Here is an 18,805-nt window from a genome sequence, read left to right on the forward strand (position 1 = left end):
TTATGCTCTAAAAACCAAAACTTGAAGAATTTAATTGATTACTTAAAGAACACAGAGCTTGTAAATGGCACAATTTCATTTTCAGTTCTCTTTTGATATTGAGTATTGAAATCTGTCATTAAAAAACATCAAAGGTGGGGCTGGGGATGTGGCTCAAGCGGTAGCGCGCTCGCCTGGCATGCGTGCGGCCCAGGTTCGAACCTCAGCACCACATACAAACAAAGATGTTGTGTCCGCCGAGAACTAATATAAAAAATAAATAAATAAATTCTCTCTCTTTCTCTCTCTCTCTCCCTCTCCTCTCTCTTTAAAAAAAAAAAAAAAAACAAAACATCAAAGGTGGTGCTGGAAAAGTATGGTCTAAAAAAGTGGACTCGGAACTGGGCTATTATATGAATGATGAGGTCTAAGTCCAAAAGCCTTTTCTTTTAAGACACACTGTACCTTCTTTTAGTTAAGACTTATCATATATATGGCATACCACCTATAGTAAGACAGTCATTATTTTCCATGGCTTTAAGAAAGAAAAAATATTGCCAATTAAAGTATGGAATGCTATCAATTGTCAAGTCTCAAGAGAGTTCCCAGATATTGTAACGTGGAAAACAATATAGTAAGCCTTCAAAGATTACACATTTGTTAAAATATAAAGAAAAAGCGATTTTGGATTCTGTGATATGGTGACTTTATTTTATATATCCATTTTCCATGATCAATGTGCTGTTTTGCACTCTAGTCAACCAGTCAACATGTATGTACACTGCTTTTTAAATGGTTGTAATTTTATGGCTCTGTGATGTGCATCCGCAGCTGGATTGTAAAGCTCTAAAGTAAATCTGCGTGAAGCTCCCACACACAGACATCGATAAACCATGCAGAATTTTCCACTTAGAGGCAAATTTGAGCTTCTCGCATAGATTGTATAGTTACATCTGGAGGCGCTAGGGTAAAACATTATATTAAAAAATACGCAGTTTTTTAAGTCTCTTCCTGGTAGAAACGTTAAAGTGGGGTGGGGTACGTAGCGGGGTGGAGGTGCGGAGGCGGAGAAGGGATATACGTCTCAGGATACAGGAAATACGGTAAGAGGAAAAACCGGGAGGAAGCCAGCTGGTTCCTGAAGGGGATCCGCCGCCATCTCAGGTCTCTCAGCTTTGCCTGGGCCCATCGGAGAAAACTGTCGCTCGGGTCCTATAACACTTATGGGGGACCAACCTTGTGCCTCCGGGAGATCCACACTCCCACCCGGGAACACGCGGGAAGCCAAGCCTCCCAAAAAGCGCTGCCTTCTCGCTCCGCGGTGGGATTATCCGGAAGGAACTCCCAACGGCGGTAGTACCGATCTTCCCTCCGCTCCTCCTCCCGCGTCTGCCGGCCTGAAGTCGCACCCTCTTCCTCCGGAGAAGTAGTGAGATATACATTTCCCACCCGAAACCAGGTCAGAGTCTTTCGTTTTCATCTGGGTCACCCAGGCTCTCCGAAGCTTAATTACGTATTTCCATGTTCTTTCCGCAATTTCAAAATAGAAGAAAGAACATGCAGGCACTAAAAAGCCCTTTCACAAGATATGTTTGTATGAAGTGATGGATATTTGATGGCATTTAGTAGATATTTTTAATATTTTATTTATTTATTTAAGTTTTAGATGGACACAACATGTTTAACTTTATTTATTTATTTTTAATGTGGTGCTGAGGATCGAACCCACGGCCTCACGCTTGCGAGGCAAGCGCTCTACCATTGAACTACAACCCCAGTCCTATTTTTAATATTTTAGATGTGATAATTGTAATGTTTTAAAGAAATAGACTTGAATATTTTGATTTGCTTGAAAGTAATTCAGTGGGGTTAAGGTGTGGGGGAGGAGGATGAACAAAATTTTCGTGAGTTGATAAATTAAGCAGGATGATGTCTATGTGGGGATTTATTATACTGTTGTCTCTGCTTATGTATGTTTTTTCAAAATTTTCCGTTTAAAAAGAACCTAGTTCAAAATAAAATAACAAGACTGTATTGAAGGCCTAATGCCTATGCCCAGCACTGTGCTAAAAAGAGGGGATTATAAGGTGAGCCTTCAGAAGTATGTCTTTCTGTGTGTAAGGTGAGAGAGTTTAATAAGGAAAAAAAAAGTCACAATATGATGTACAAACCCAAGTGCCATAATGTTTGCTTGTTCAAGATATTCAGGAAGTATGGAGGATGGGTCAAGTCAATCTTTCTGGTAGTAATAGTGAGCCATCAAAAAGGAAGGGTGAGCTTTGGGTGGGCCTTAAAGGGTGAGTGACATCTGCCATGTGAAGGGAGATAGAATGCGTTTTAGGCCTAGGGTTTCCAGAACAAAAGCCTCAAGGTATGCTTGTTCTGGGAACAGCTTGGCTGTAATTGTGACTCTAAGAAGAACTAGCATGCTAAGGAAATAAGTATGTTTATTCCATAAACAGTGGAAACCACAGAATATTTTCAAGAAAGTGTTATAATTTGTATTTTAGGAATTTAGTTCTTACTATCAGAAAAGCAGTCTCCTATTTAAATGAGTTTTGTAGAATACAAAATATAAAACCAATTTTGACCCAAGTCTCAGAGGTCCTTATAATCCAAAGGAGAGAGGTATCATTCCTCATCTATACAGTAAACCTTTGTGGAACATTTGCATTGCATAGGTATTGTGCTGGGAATTTATTTATTTATTATTTATTTTATAGTTGGACACAATACCTTTATTTCACTCATTTATTTTTTTACGTGGTGCTGAGGATCGAACCCAGGGTCCCTGCGTGCGCAACAAACACTGTACCGCTGAGCCACAACCCCAGCGCTGTGCTGGGAATTTTAAGAGGATGGATGACCAAGGCATAATGGCTGGTGCATAGCTGGAGTGAAACAAGATAAATTTGAGTAAATAAGTCAATGAATAAGGGGATAACTGACAACCATGGAGGCTCTAGACATGAGGTGTGGTTGTACAGCATAGAAAAGAATGAGCTCTGTTTCACTTTTGACAGCATATGATGTCATTCCATAGAGTTTTACTTCCCTCATTTTCACCTCAGTCCAGAGGGGTAATGAGGTACCATAGAATAGGCTATAGGGAGAGCAGTGCTCAGCTAGAAAACAGAGGAAGATGTGTAGACAAGAAGTGCAGGAGCTACATAATTTCTCCTTAGTGATTCAAATTATTGAAAATTATAATAATAGTATTTGCTGAAGTTTTTAATGGGCCATAAATAAGGGCTTTGCATATTTTAATTTGTTTAATCACAAGAACTCCACTAAGGAGATTTGTATAGGTCAAAGGAAGTTTGTAACTTGCCAGAAGTTATATAGCACTAAGTAGCTGAGCTGGGATTTGAACTCAGAATGTTTGGTTAGTCTGTGCCCTAAACTGCAGTGCAATATATGCCTTCTGATACTCAGCAGAGAGACTGTTTTGTAGGAATATATCATTGAAATGTGGCCACAATGAAACTTAAGAATCGCGGAGGCTACAGAAAAAAAGAGGTGGACAGTAATTGAAGTGATTTCACCGTAATTTTACTATTTTTCAGTCTTTGAAGGATTGCAGTATGACTCCATTTCCTCGGTGCATTCGTAAAATAGTTCACCCAATGAAGACAATGAAGATTATTTACACTGCTACCCTGATTTTTCTGATGTTCTGCACCTGGCAGTTGTGATTTTTAAGGTAATCTCTTTACTAAAAATTTATTAAGGAGGAAAAAGAGTTGATTTTGACACATTAAAAATAACTACCCACCTGGGTGTGGCACACACTTGTAATCTCGGTGGTTTGGAAGGCTGAGGCAGGAGGATTGAAAATTCAAAGTAAGCCTCAGCAACTCAGCAAGGCCCTAAGCAACTTAGTGAGACCCTGTCTCTAAATAAAATATAAAAAGGGGCTGGGGATGTGGTTCAGTGGTTAGGTGCCCCTGGGTTCAATCCCCAGTACTAAAAAATGAAAACCAGCCAAGTGAAAACCAAAAAGCTGGCTCCAGTGATAAAATTTAAACCGTTTTCTACATTATATGAAGCGATATACACCTAATAATAATAATGTAGTCTGCAAGGGTTTTTTTCTTTTAGTTTTACTCCTAATTATAGTTTCTGTTGTTGCTGCAAAATGAATATTTTAACCATATTTTAAAATTTGTTATAAATGGGAACATGATTGATATTTTCATATATTGATTTTATATGCTGAAGCTTTTCTGAGTTGTATTTATACTAATTATTTATAGATTTTTAGATTATCTTTTAACTATAATGTGAATAACGGCAGTTTCTTCCATTCCATTTTTTTTTAGCTTGATTTACTATGCTAGCCAGGATCTTTAATACAAGGAAAAATAAAAGCAGTGTAGAGTTTTGTTGCCTTGGTCTTGAGAATTTTATGAAAGTTTCACCCTTTTCAGTAGATTTTCTTTTTTGTGTAAAGAAAGTTTCTATTCCTAGCTTACTAAGAGTTTTAATTATGAATGGTTATGGAGTTTTTAGCCATGTGCTTTGTCTGTATCTACTTCCATAATTATGTTTTTTCCTCCATCATTGTGATCATGTAATAATGTGATAAATTACAATAATCAATTTTCTCATGTATTTCCTGCTTTTGGTTAAAACAATACTCACCATTGAGTATTTTGTTTTCTATTTTAATAATTTTTGCTTTTTGTATTTCTCTTCTAGTTTCGTTTTATTTGTTCTTTAATTTAAAAAGTTTGACCTATAGCTCATTAATTTTCTCTTAATTTCTAAAATAAGAAGTTAGGACTTTAAATTTTCGTCTACCACTTTAGAAGAATTTCATGTTAACTATGTGTAGTATTTTTAATCATTCAATATTTGTTACCTTCTACGTTCTCTAATGATTTCTTCTTTGACCTATGAGGTATTTTTTAAAAAATTTCTAAACATAGGCTCCTTTTTAATAAATTTTATTAATGATTTAAAGAAATCATTAAACTCAATTTTTTGTGTTTTAAAATGTTTTTTTTAATGTTGATTACAATAACAAAGTATACACTGGCTGCTTATCCAATAGAATTTGTCAGTATATAACTTTTATTTTCATTAAGTACATAGAAAAAGCATGGGCATGATATTTACTAATGGCATTATTGCTGATTTTGATGCTTGTGTTTTAAACTTTTTATTTTGATTTAATTCCACACTTTAAAAACTATGAGAGGGCTGAGAATGTAGCTCAGTGGTAGAGTGCTTGTGTAACATGTGTGAGGCTCTAAATTCAATCCCTAGCCCAGCAAAAAAATAAAAATAAATAAAGCCTCTGAGAATATTACAGAGGCTGGGTATGGTGGCACATACTTAGAATCCCATCAACTGGGAAGGCTAAAGCAGGACGGTTTCAAGTTTAAAACTGGTCTTATCAGTTTAGTGAGACTCTCAGCAAACTTAGTGAGACCTTGTCTTAAAACAAAAAAAATAAGGAGGACTGGGGATATAGCTCAGTGGTAAAGAGCCCCTGGGTTCAAGAGAATATTCCAAAGAACTCCCATAGATACCCTTTACCCAGGTTCACCAATTAACATTTTGCCACATTTGCTTTATCATTATTTTTTTCTCCCTCATTCCCTCTCCCATTTTCATAGTAAGTTGCAGATATCCTTCCCCTTTACCTGTTAGTACTTCATTATGTGTTTTCTCAGAATGATGACTTTCTTATATGTAACCTTGGTACATGTGTCAAAAACAAGAAATTTTACATTGTTCCAGTGTTATTATCTATGTCATACTTTAATTTTACAATTATTCAAAAAATGTCTTTTATAACTATTTTCCTTTCTTGGTAGAAGTTGCAATCTAGGATGATAATATCGTATTTAGTTTTTATCTTTCCAGTTCTTAATCTGGAATAGTCCTTCAATTTTTTTTTCTTTCATGATACTGGCAATTTTTAAAATACAGGACAATCATTTGGTAGAATGTTCTTCAATTTAAGTTTGTTACATATTATTATATCTGGCTTCTTATCCCAATATAATTTGTTAATATATAACTCTTATTTTCCTTAAGTACATAGAAAAAGCATGGGTATGGTATTTATTGATGGCATTATTGCTGATTTTGATTCTTATGTTTTAAACTTTTTGATTGAATTTAACAGTTTAAAAACTTGTGAGAGATCTGAGGATGTAGATCAGTGGTAGATGAATAATATAGACATAATATTTAATATGTAATCTATTTAATATAGTAATATTAATAATATGATAATAATCATTGTTGGAAGGAGTACTACAGAAGTAATATTGTGTTGTTCTCAGGCCATCATATTGGTGGCATATGATGCTGGTGTGACCCCTTAGGAGTAATATTAACTTTGATTATTTAAGGTGTTGGGTGTTTTCCAGATTAATCCACTCTAAAGTTGCCATTTTTCTTTTTGTAGTTAGTAATTTTGCTGGGAATACTTTGAGACTGTGTGAATATCCTGTTCCTCATCAAACTATTTTCCACTAGCTTTTGCATCCATTGCTAATTCTTGACTGAATTAGTTATTACCAAGATGACTACAAAAATGATAATTTTCAAACTCCATCTTTTTTACTACATTACTAGTTTAAATACTACTTCAAGGAAGAGCTTTTTTCTCCATGTATTTATTCATTTCTTTGAGCACAGATATTTAGTTTATTTCTCATATAGGATGTTGCTATCATTATTTACTTTAATGCTCAATTGCCCAAATTAAGTCATTGACTGCCCATTCAAATTGTTTCCTCTGTCCTTTTGACATGTCCTATCATTTCATAGATATTTTAACTTACTTTAACATTTCTTTTCTTCCTTACTTTCAGGCTCATCTTGTATTTTCTACTCCATTGACCATTTCTCTATGGGACTCTGGTACTAAGAGATGGTATTTAGAAACTGAGGCATGGGTATATGGATCTTTTTATCTTAACATTTTGTTATTGTTTCTCATTTTAATTTCGCTGAGTACAAACATTATTTAGTATTTGTTGAAATGTTTGCCTTATGTCCTTGAGAACATGATCAGTTGTTTCATGTGTACCTGAAAATATTTTGTATATTCTAACTGTTACATGTAGGGTTATATAAATATTCATTAAACTTGTTAATTGTGTTGTTTAAATCTATATCTCTACTAATTTTTTGTGCTAAATCTATCAGTTATCAAGAGAGGTAGATTTAAAATCTCCCACTGTGATTGTGAATTTGTCAACTTCTTGTAGTTCTGTCAATTTTTGTTTTGTGGAATTAAGGCTTTGTTGTTATGTGCATACAAGTCTAGAATAGACAAATATTTATTTTTAAGTGATGCTTTTATCTTCTTGCATTTAAAATCCAGTTTGTTTGCTACTAATATACTTTCACCAGCTTTCCTTTGATTGGTTGCTTCTTTTTCAGTTCTCTTACTTACTTTTTGTCTTTCTTGTATTTTTCAGAAAATGTTCTGCCAAAAATGTCAATGCATTGCTTTGTTTCTAAATTTACTAGTAAGATTTATAATTATCATTAAGGTTAAGTTTATGTATCCAAATAATACTTTTCTTCACTAATTTTTTACTTTATAAAATTTCAACCCAATGGAAAAGTGGAAAGATATCATCAATGTAGATTCATCAGTTACTTGCTTTTTGCTGTATGGGTTTTCTCTTTCTGAATACACACACACACTTTTTTGCTGAACCCTTTGGAAGTAACTTGCAGTTATCATGACACTTATCCCTAAATACTTCATCATGTCTCTTATAAAAACATGCATTTCTGTTATTGCACCTGAAGAAATTTAACACTGATACAATGCTACTATCTAATACATTGTCCACACCAAATTTTCCTAGTAATATTTTTATAGCTTTCATTTGTTCTGGTCTAGTCAAGGATCATACATTTTGTTTAGTTATTGTGATTGTTGAGTCTTTTTAAATCTAGAATAGCATTCTTCAACGTTTTGCTTTTAATTTTTCATGATATTGGCATTTCTGATGAGTCCAGGCGGTTGTCCTATAAATGTCCACAATATGAACTTGTCTGATTGATTTGTTACCACAACATCAATTTAAACATTTCTTTTTTTTTTTTTTATTCTGGGGATTGAACCCAGGGGTGCTTAACCACTAAGCCACATCCCCAGTCCTTTTTAATATTTTATTTAGAGACAGGGTTTCACTGAGTTGCTTAGGGCCTCACTGAGTTTCTGAGGCTGGCTTTGAACTCATGATTTTCTAATCTACTTATACTATTTTTTTTTTTCCTGTGGTGCTGGGGATCGAACCCAGGACCTTGTGCAGGCAAGGTAAGCACTCTATTTACTGAGCTATATCTCTAGCCCATAGGTTGATAATTTTTAAGAGGCAAGTATGATCAAGTTCCTTTCCTAGTAATCTTGCTTCTTTGACCTGCTGGCATATCATTTTAATTCCTCCCATATTTTCTTGTATGTATTCTGTATTAGTTTTCTATTGCTATTATATCAAGTTTATCACAAATTTATATATAGGTGAGAAGTCTGGTGTAAGTTTAATCAGAATGAAGTCAAGGTGTTGACCAGCTGTGTTCCTTTCTGGAAGCTCTAGGGGAGAATCTGTATCCTGCCTATTCAGTTGTTGGCAGATCCCAGTTCCTTGCAACTATAGATCCGGATGCTGTTTCTTTGCTGGTTGTCAGCTGAGGGCTGTTCCTGTCTTCTAGAGGCCACCTGCATTCCTTGGTTTATGGACCCTTTTCACCATCTTCAAAGCCAACTATAACAGGTTGAGTCCCTCTCACGCTTAGACTTTCTCCATTTTCTTCTTTCATCATCTGTCTCTGACTCAGGTAGGAAAAGGTCATTTGTACCCATGGAATTAGATCACACCACCTATATAATCTAGAATAATCTCTAAAAAAAATCCTTAACCTAATCACATCAACAAAGTTGCTTTTCCCTCTTAAAACAACATAGTCATAGTTTCTGGGAATTATGGTGTGGACATCTTTGGGTAGCCAGTATTCTGTCTACCATGGATTCCATTATAGCAGCTAGCCATAACCTAACACCCAGTGTTTGAGCCATCCATTCTTTCATTTAATCAACAAAAAATATGAAAGAACATCTATTAAATTGAGTATCTCTTAAATTTCAGGCATTGTTATAGGTGCCAAGGTTCCAAAAATAATGTATTTAATTCTCCCAAGAAGTCCATAAATGGTTCGCTTAAGTTCTGCAGATAGAGATTAGCATAACAATAAGAGTGTGTACAGGGCCATACCACCTAGATTAGAAGTATCCAGGATAGCCTCTTGTGTAGATCAGTTTCTCAGCTGAGTCTAAGAAAGGGGTCTAAGTATTAAATAAGGATAAGTAATGGTAAAGGGGCAAATAGAACTTTAATAGAACTTTAAGTGGTGAGAATATAATGACCAAATATAGAGAGCTCAAGATAACCTGTTCTTGGGCTGGGGATGTGGCTCAAGCGGTGGCATGCGTGTGGCCCGGGTTCGATCCTCAGCACCACATACCAACAAAGATGTTGTGTCCGCCGAGAACTAAAAAATAAATATTAAAAAAATTCTCTCTCACTCTCTCTCCTCTCTCACTCTCTCTTTAAAAAAAAAAAAGATAACCTGTTCTTTTGGTGGGGGAGGGTTGGTAGAGGTGATGGTAGTTAAATCTACTAGTTATGTAGTTTCCTGCAATGTATTGACTTCTGGGCTTTGGTTAGGTGAGTTTGAAATCCATAGAGTAGGCTCTCAGGAAGGGCCCAGGCTGAACTCAGGTGAAGGCTGAAACTGAAGTTCACAAATGGAATTTCTTCTTTTTCAGGGAAGTCTTTAACTCTGTTCTTAAAGCTTACCAACTGATTGAATCAGATCCACCTCGGTTATCTGGGAGAATCTCATTTGAGTCAACTGATATAGATGTTAATCACATCTACAAAATACCTTCACAGCAACACCTAGATCAGTTTGATTGAATAACTGAGAACTCTAGCCAAGCCAGATTGACATGCCAAAACCTGGAATGATTCTCAGGTTTCTGGCATCAGTATCAATTGAAATCACTATCTGAAATACAGAATAGAATAGAAGGAGCAGGTTTTCAATATGGTCGGTAAGATAGCTAGGTCGAAATTCCTGGCAGGCAGGTAAAAGGTCACAAGAAAGGTAAAAGATCAAGAGTTTTGATCATATAAATAGGCTAAGAAGCAGTCAGTATAAAGATGAAAGTTAAAACCAGAAGTGTAAATTAGATACTCTAAAAGAAGATATATGCATATAGAACAAAATTATGAGTTATGGAGAAAATTCTGGTGACCACCACCATTTAAAAATTATATATAGAAGGTGGGCTTGGTGGTACACACCTGTAATCCCAGTGGCTCAGGAGGCAGAGGCAAGAGGATCACAAGTTTGAGGCCAGCCTCAGCAACTTAGGGATACCATGTCTGTAAATAAACAAAAAAAAAAATGTGACTCAGTCATTAAGTGCCCCTTGGTCAGTCCCTGGTACCCCCAAAAAATTATATAGAAAAAGATGAATAGATAAAGGAGAAGTAGGATAATGGGAGAACCTGGGAAAGTTTGCTGCCTGAATTTAAAAAAAAATGAATAACAGTGTTGTAAATGGTAGATAATCAGTATTGAAGAATATTCATTAATTTGTAAGTTAAATTCATTGGTGAATTAAGCATGAATAATTTCAGTGCTGTTGTGAGAACAGAAGCCAAGTTGCAGTGGGTTGAAGAATTATTAGGAGGTGCCAAATTGAGGCTAGGTGGTGTAGATCACTCTTCGGAGAATATTTAGAGGAGAAGGAAAAATAAAAATTGGATGAGATTTAAAAAGTGAATTGGGGCTGTGGTTCTGGCTCAGAAGTAGAGCACTTGCCTAGCCTGTGTGAGGCACTGGGTTTGATCCTTGGCACCACATAAAAATGAATAAATAAAGTTATAAAAAAAGTCTTGTATCTATTTAAAAATTTTTTTAAAATATGAATTATAACTAAAATAATTAAGAGAATATTAAAAATAATGGTAGAAACTTGCTCAGGTTTTTTAGCTGAAAGTAATAAGAGGAAGAGAGTGATGATACAAGAGAAAACTATTCAAAACTGAGAAAGAAGAAATAGGCCTGGTTGTTAGAGGGAGATGCAGTTACAAGAGAAGAACTTAATTTTTTCTTTGGATGAGATTAGAGTAATTGTTCTTAATGAATGAAGGTGGTATAATCCTGAGAGGATGGTTTGAAAGTTTGTGAAAGGTGTTCAAGATCATCATAATGATTGGAAGGCTTTCTGGCATATTGTGGGTAGGATCAGATTGCTAAATGGCCTGCAATATGCAAGAGAGCCTGTACAAAGATTTTTCTACATCCCATAAAACCTTTGAATATCCTGTTTGATGTTCACGTAGGTGAAAATCCTATTTATATTAAATTAGGCCTTGAATTGAATGTCATCTTATCTACAAACATTTTTAATATACACTGACTTTTCCAGGAGTGCAACTATAATATAAACCAAAATAAGATCTTACTTTGTTTTGTTCAGTATCTTACCAAGAATGTTGATCATTTTGAAAATCTACCCAAAATGCTGCTCTTGGATATTTAAGACATTAATAACAATACATCTACATCAGTCAGCATTTGTAGCTGCCACATTTTACAGACATTGAATTTATATATTGAAATACATTTTATCTCATTATAAATTGTATGTCTTTTTCATTTTATAAATATAGATTTTTAAATTATTTTTTGAGTTTTACTTTAGTACAGTAAAATAGACATTAAAATATTTGAAAAAGGGAGTGAGATGGGATTGAAAAACATTGGCCCAGACAAAAGAATGAATGAAAATTCTGGTAAGTTTTAAGTAGAAATGCAGAGATTTATGAGAATGGCTTATATATCAGGCTTTGTGTTAGAGGTTGCAGTAACTAATTCTCAAACCCACCAAATACATTTCAGTCCTAATCGCAATCAACCCTTTTGTAACATTAAAAATTCTCTTCTCTTTTCTATAACGTCCTTCTCTTCTAAGCTCTCTCTTTACATATTTGGCCATTGTTTCTCAATTTTCTTTCCTAAATAATAATTCTCTGCTTGGATCCTTGGATTTGTGGATCCTGAATCTCCCTGTTTTAATACTTACTTCTGCTTGGCAGCATCACCCACTGTCTTGAGTTAAATTAAATGTATTTATGCAGATAATCCCCAAATTTGTATCTCTAACACAAGACTTTACACCAAGCTTCAGACTCATGTAAATTGCAAACTCTGTACATGCTTCCTCAGCACCTCAATGGAACGTGGACAACAGTGAACTCTTCACCATACCAGCAGGACTATACACCTCTTCCTTATTCATGATACTAGGACACATATCATGTTTCTGCTCTTACTGCCACCATTTAATCTGTCATCAGGTTATAATGAGTATTCCCTCAAACTTTCTCATGAATTTGACATTTCTATTCCATTTCCCAAATACTGGATTAGACCCTCACCATTTCTTCCTAAATGTGAATAATAATTTGTTAATTGCTTTCCTGCCTATACTACTGCCTATTGACTCTTGGTACCACCTCTAGAATGAATTCTTTAAAATAAATATCTAACCCTATAATATTCCTACTTAAAATACTTTGAAGATTTCCTGTTTTCTTTTTTTAAATATTTTTTTTATTTTTTAGTTATAGTCAGACACAATACCTTTATTTTATTTATTTATTTTTATGTGGTGCTGAGGATCGAACCCAGGGCCTCGCATGTGCTAGGCAAGTGCTCTACTGCTGAGCCACAACCCCAGCCTGAAGATTTCCTGTTTTCTATGAAAAAGTCTTAGTATACCTGAAAAAATTCTTCGTGGCACAGCTCAAATTCCATCCCAAATGTATGTAAGCTTTTTAATATGAGTGCCTCTGAGGATATATTGAAGTTATTCTTATTTCATGCTCATTTATTCATAGAGATACCAGTGCCTCACATCTTTACCCACAAGTATACCAAATGCACATAATTATTTAGTCCTCCTCCTCTATTATACTTTCAGGAAATTATACCTTGATATCATCCTCTGATTCTAGAATAGCTTCCTCTTTGGTACTTCTGTGCATATTATTTGTACCTGTTTCCACAGAGAAAGTAACAAAATGGTGGATGCAAATAATAATAATACCCTAATTCCAACTTGCTAATTGTGGATGTGAAAGAGAAGTAGAATGCTCATAGAACATTGTAGGTTTGTTTCTTCATTTCTGCTTTTTTTTCTTTGTAGTACTGGGGATTGAACTCAGGGGTACTCGACCACTGAGTCACATCCCCAGCCCTATTTTGTATTTTATTTAGAGACAGGTTTTCACTGAGTTGCTTAGTGCCTCACCATTGCTAAGGCTGGGTTTGAACTCATGATCCTCCTGTCTCAGCCTCCCATTGGGATTATAAGCGTAAGCCACCACACCTGGCCATTTTTGAATTTTTACCACAGTGGTTGTACATGGGAATGTGGATATCTTTTTTTCATAATTGGAAGTGTGCACATAATAGCAGGATCATGGTTCACAATTTCCCTTTCTTATGGGTAGGTCCTACAGGCACACTCTGGGGGGCATCCCATCAACAAGAGCTTTGTGGGTGGTGTGTTCTTTCTCTGAGAAGGAGGCTGCTTGTGTTGCCCTGCAACTCCAAGTGTTGGTTACCACCCTGTGAAGGATTCCTGCACTAGATCCTTGAAAGCAGCCCAAGTGGAGTGAGGATATATATTCTCCTAGTCCTCCTTCTCTTCCTCGCATACACTCTCCTTTTTGCTTTGCCTCTCACTTCCTACTGTTAGCCAGTTCATGGCTCCTGTTCTGTTGAAGAAAGCAAGTATCCTTTCTCTGCTTGTTTCTTTTGGGAAAATGCACCATGCTAGCATGATGGGGACACTCCACCCTTTCTTGAAATAAAGCAGAGTTAAGAGTCACCAGTAGAGACTACTTTTTTCCTACAAAAAATTCATCCATGTTACTTTCAAATGTAGAAGGTCCCTGGACATACTACCAGCAAAAGACCTGAAGGCTTTCAAATTCCTGCCAGGTGTGCCCTGTATCCTTTTCTTGTCTTCCAATCCTGTGCACACAACAGTTTGAAATTGTGTGTACCTGCATACTGTCTCTGCCATTTCCTCATGAACTCTTGTCATTTCCACATGAACGCTCCCAGACACTCACCCACAGATACACCTGTACGCACATGGGTTTCCCCTCCCACAAACTAAACCATCCCTACTGGCACACCTAAAGACACACTGGGGCATGGCCTGGAACACCCCTTACCCCTGCTTATATATCTAGACACTCCCATCACCCATTTGGTGTCTGAGAAAAGGTCAGGCAACCATTTTCTAGTTGAACCCTGGGCTACCATGTGGCAACTCTTGGTCTCTTCTTACAAATGAAAAAAAGGAAGTTATCAACTAGGCCTAAAGAACAGGTGGAAAAGGTAAAAAGTTAAACAGCACTCCCCCCCCCACCTCCAGTAAGGACCCTAAGGAGTCCTTTGCTGAGGCCCTGTTGCTTTTTTTTTTTTAAGAGAGAGAGAGGAGAGAGAGAGAATTTTTAATATTCATCTCCCAGTTCTCGGTGGACACAACATCTTTGTTGGTATGTGGTGCTGAGGATCGAACCCCGGCCGCACGCAAGCCAGGCGAGCGCACTACAGCTTGAGCCACATCCCCAGCCCGGCCCTGTTGCTTTGATGTGACTATCTCCAGCTCAGGTCAGCCTGCCCAGTCAGACTGGATTCAGTTGTTAGTTTCCTCATCCTAAGGAAGTTCCTCCCTTACAACCTGTGGCTTCAGGTTGCAGTGGCCTTTCCTGCCTGCATTGACCTAGCCAGCTCAAGTTGCCTTCAGACCTTATCAAGGAATCCAGAACAGTAGGGAAACCTTGAGCCAGGCAGCACTGTGACCGGAACAGTGGGAGCCGGCCTAGCATTTGAATCCTGGAGTGGAGTCACAGTGAGCCCCAGGATGTGTTAATTCTCTTTTCCTTGCAAGCACAGGATTTAAGGAAGATGGAAAGGTGGGGGGGAGGGGAGGGTGGGGAAAGCTGCTGGAACGCGGATTCCTGCGGTGTCTCCAGCATCTGGTTTGTGGTGAGTTGGTTTTGGTTCTGAATTTGGGAAATGGGTGGGAGAGCTTGGTGGCCAGTTTTTTCTTTCTCCTTCCCGGGGTTTTAGACTACTTTTTTTTTTGAGATAGAAAGGGCGGGGGAGCATAATATTTGAAATTTGTGGAGCCATACTGCCATCAAGCGGAATGTGTTTCTGGAAAGGGAGCTACCAGGAACACTAAAGCTGGATGGACACCAGCAACACGCAGGAGACCAAGAGCTGACCCACCTCCACCGAGGGAGAACTTGCTCTGTGCTCATTCCCAGGAGTAAGGGCGCCCTGGCTCCTCTGCCAAGGAACACACAGGAAGAAAAGGCTGGCAGTGGAAGGCCCACCATGGCTGCTACAGGCAGTGACCAGGGACAGCTTAGCGTAAACCACGGGGTCCCCAAAACCTCCAGGTTGCTGTGTACCCAGCAAGGAAAGGGGCTTCCTGAAGTCAGTGCAGGCGCACCTGCAACTCCTCAGACGCCAGAGCCCACGGCCAGACTCAAGCTCGCACAGCAGCCAGCAGCTTCTCCTGGGCCTGCCCTAAAATGGCGCTGCGGGAAGCTCCGCCCCCTGGGCTGGTTGGTGCAGCGCTGCTGCCTGCAGGGTCCCAGGGCCCCTGGACCTGCTGCTTTTCCTGGCTACAGCCCTGAGGGCAGGCAGGCTTCCCCCTGTTTTGGACCCCTGGTGGGGAGACCCTTGCTTAGCCAGAGTATGCTCGCTCCCGTCCTGGCTCTAAATGCCCTATCCACACCATTCAGGTGCCAGGCTGTTGGCACAAGGCAAGTGTCCTTTGTGCCTGGGCTTTTCAGAAACTATTTCCCAGAAATGGTACTGTATTAACACAACTAAGTCTCACCTTTCCATACCCCACCTTACCTTCATCTTTCTACCTTTGTAGCCTGAAGAACACCAAACATGGGACTAAGGTCACTTTCAGCCAGGCTTTCGGCCTGTCACTCTAGGCTATTTTGGGAGTAAACCAGCCTTTCCTCTTTGTTAACTTTGGATTCACCAGTAGCTTGGTATGTAGTCTTGGTGGAGTTTGTGTGCATGGCCAAACACCTCTTCCATTGGCCTGATCTGTCCTACCTGCATGCACCAAACCCCCTCCACTGGTTCTGCAAGATGTGGAGGTAAGAGAAAATAGACCTACACATTCCCCTAGGAAGCTGCATGTCCCTCCTGTACAGGAACCAGAGCATCTTGTTTGTGTTGCATTTCCCTTCTGGGTAGGAAACTCATTTTGGTCCAGGGACGGTGAGCCTTAAGCCAAGGCTGTCAGGTGCAAGAAGGGCTGCCAAGAATGAATACACCATGCCAGGGAACCTGATGGGACAAGAAGGTCAGAAGGGGCACTCTCCCTGTGCCTCAATTCACCTCCCTCATAGGACCCCAGGCACTCCTTTGTACTCCTGGGGAGGTTGGACTCCTGGGATGGGTGGCACTTCATGGAAGGCTACAGGTATGCTCAGTACAATGCATTCTTTAACTGGCTGGGATAAAAGCATCCCTGGACACAGGCATGGGTAGCCATGCTGGCCTGCTTTAATTCCACACCAGGAGCAGATACTTGATTTGTGCTCAGTGGTTCTAGATCTACTCTGATTTATCTTTGGGGTAAGATGTAGGTGGTGGAAGAGGTAGGGTGGTAGGCTAGATACAAGAAGCCCTGTGTCTTTAGAAGTAGTGGTGTTCTAGAGGCCTGTGAGTTATCCCCATTACACAGACCTCTTCTCTTTGAACCTGAGATGTAGGGCCTGCTGATTATTCACCCTGTAAATTAAATGAAAAGAGAAGGTGGTAGATAATAGAGTAGGGAAGAGAGTGGGTGGGTGTGTTTATGCAACTATGCCTGTATGCCTCTGTGTGTGTGTGTGTGTGTGTGTGTGTGTGTGTGTGTGTAGAGGAAGTCAGACCACTAGTTCAAAGATTTTCATATAGATAGGCCACCTCAAGTAGTAGGACATGTATGAAGGGCTGGTTTGAATGACAGGCCCTGATCATCTTGTTCTGAGAGTTCCTTCAACTAACATCAATGCTCAGTTCCTGAAGATAAGTGAGCCTGGTGCATCATTCCCCAGCATGCCAAATATGTGCTCTATTCTTAGAGGTGTAGACCACAGAGGGAAGGCAGTGATCTCAACAAAGTAAGCTAGACATCCCAGAACATTAGAGTACCCGGCATATCCTGCAAACACTTCCAAGTGTGTATTCAAATTTTTGACAATGCTTCTACTCTAAGATGCTGCTGGAACTATAGCAACATTTATATATAGGAAAAGAACCAAAAAGCCAGCAGCAAACACATCTGAAACAGCAGCCACATTTAAACAAGGTTCTGTCAGCTCTCAACTACTGCGGACCTTGTCCTGTTCTATAATAATCAGAAGGCTGCCTCTCAAACCTGCTTAGAGAAAAGCTGGGGAGAGGGAAATGCAGGAACCTAAACACAGCAGTGATGGGATACCCCCTCTCAGGGTCACAGGTCTTTGTTTCACATTGAGCTGCACTTCTCACCCTTGGGGACAGCTAAGCATGTCTATGTCCTCTCTTTATGCATGCACGTTTAAGCTGAGGAGAGCAGGTCCATGTACCCATGCTCCCATACTCAATCATAGGATATTCACCAATGGACCACTTGACTTGTCTGTTCCTTCTATTGCTGCCCTTACTTGCCACTGACTGCTTGTTTTCTACTTCAATTTGGGGAAATATGTAGAGTAGACAACAACATCATGGGACAACAGGCCTCTATCTGGACAGGGTTCATACCCTGGCAAACCCAGGGCTGACTACTCAGCCCTGTCTAGTGGCTTTCTTCACCTGTGAAGCCACTGCAAGCCCCTAAGAGTACCACCTGTCCACTTATGACTCAAGGTATTCCAGGTCATTTTGCTGCCTTCTGCTTAACTATATTCTCTCCATTTTCCACTTGTTTCTCCCCAGGCTTTTCCTTCCTGTCACTTCTGATTTTCCAATTCTTGCTTTGTAGAGATTGGGTTCTGGCAGGAAGAGGCCATGGGAGAAAGGATCCAGATAGAGAATTGAATGACTTCTGTGGAAATTACGATGGAAATTAGGATCTTGTACCCCTTGTGTCCAGTTTGTCCCCACTTCATGCCCTCTTGTATTCCTGAGTATAACCATGTTCTTGCCCTGTGGAAGATGCAGGTGCAGTTAAGAGGGTCACTCTTTGGTGTATTGGGCAGCTGGAATGTGCTGATGACTTAGCCAGCTCATGGTTCCCACTGTGTCTTTGCAAAGTTCCTACATGCACACTCATGGGACATCTCATGGACAACAGCATTGCAGGTGATGTGTTTTATTGCTAGCCAGGCCCAGACCAGTGTTCAGTGGAAAAAGGCAAGTGTCCATTCTGTGCTTGTTGGATATGGAGGGATGCACCATCCTAGCCCATGTGGTACACTCCACCTTGTCTTGAAATTGAGCAGGGTTGAAGGATACAAGAGGCATCCCTCTTGTCTTGCAAAGAAAAATCCGCCCATATGTTACATGTGAATGATAGAGGACCCTGGACACCCTGCCAGCAAAGACCTCAAGGCTTTGCTCTCCTTGCAAGTCTTCTTGTGGAAGCTGGAAAGTTGCAAAGTCTGGCCAGGACTCACCACTCCACTTCAGGGGGTGCACTGTGGCCTTTGCCTCCAGTCCAATCCTATGCATATAACAGTAAGGA

General features: G+C 39.0%; 1 protein-coding gene across 2 annotated transcripts in view; it reads left to right on the plus strand.

The window, feature by feature from the left end:
* Nucleotides 1-909: 909 nt before the first annotated feature.
* Nucleotides 910-18,805, plus strand: part of NBDY (negative regulator of P-body association) — a 63,388-nt gene continuing 45,492 nt past the window's right edge. Inside the window, exons 1-3 of one of the 2 annotated variants that reach the window (XM_081276586.1) lie at nucleotides 910-1,438; nucleotides 3,546-3,682; nucleotides 6,813-7,448. In XM_081276586.1, the coding sequence (XP_081132712.1) occupies nucleotides 1,203-1,409 (207 nt within the window). In that variant the 5' untranslated portion in view covers nucleotides 910-1,202 and the 3' untranslated portion in view covers nucleotides 1,410-1,438; nucleotides 3,546-3,682; nucleotides 6,813-7,448. Of the gene's footprint in view, nucleotides 1,439-3,545; nucleotides 3,683-6,812; nucleotides 7,449-18,805 lie in introns of those variants that run through there. The other variant, XM_081276585.1, reaches the window with a different exon arrangement.

Source organism: Spermophilus citellus, assembly GCF_964194105.1.
Source record: "Spermophilus citellus genome assembly, chromosome: X".
Lineage (NCBI taxonomy): Eukaryota > Metazoa > Chordata > Mammalia > Rodentia > Sciuridae > Spermophilus > Spermophilus citellus.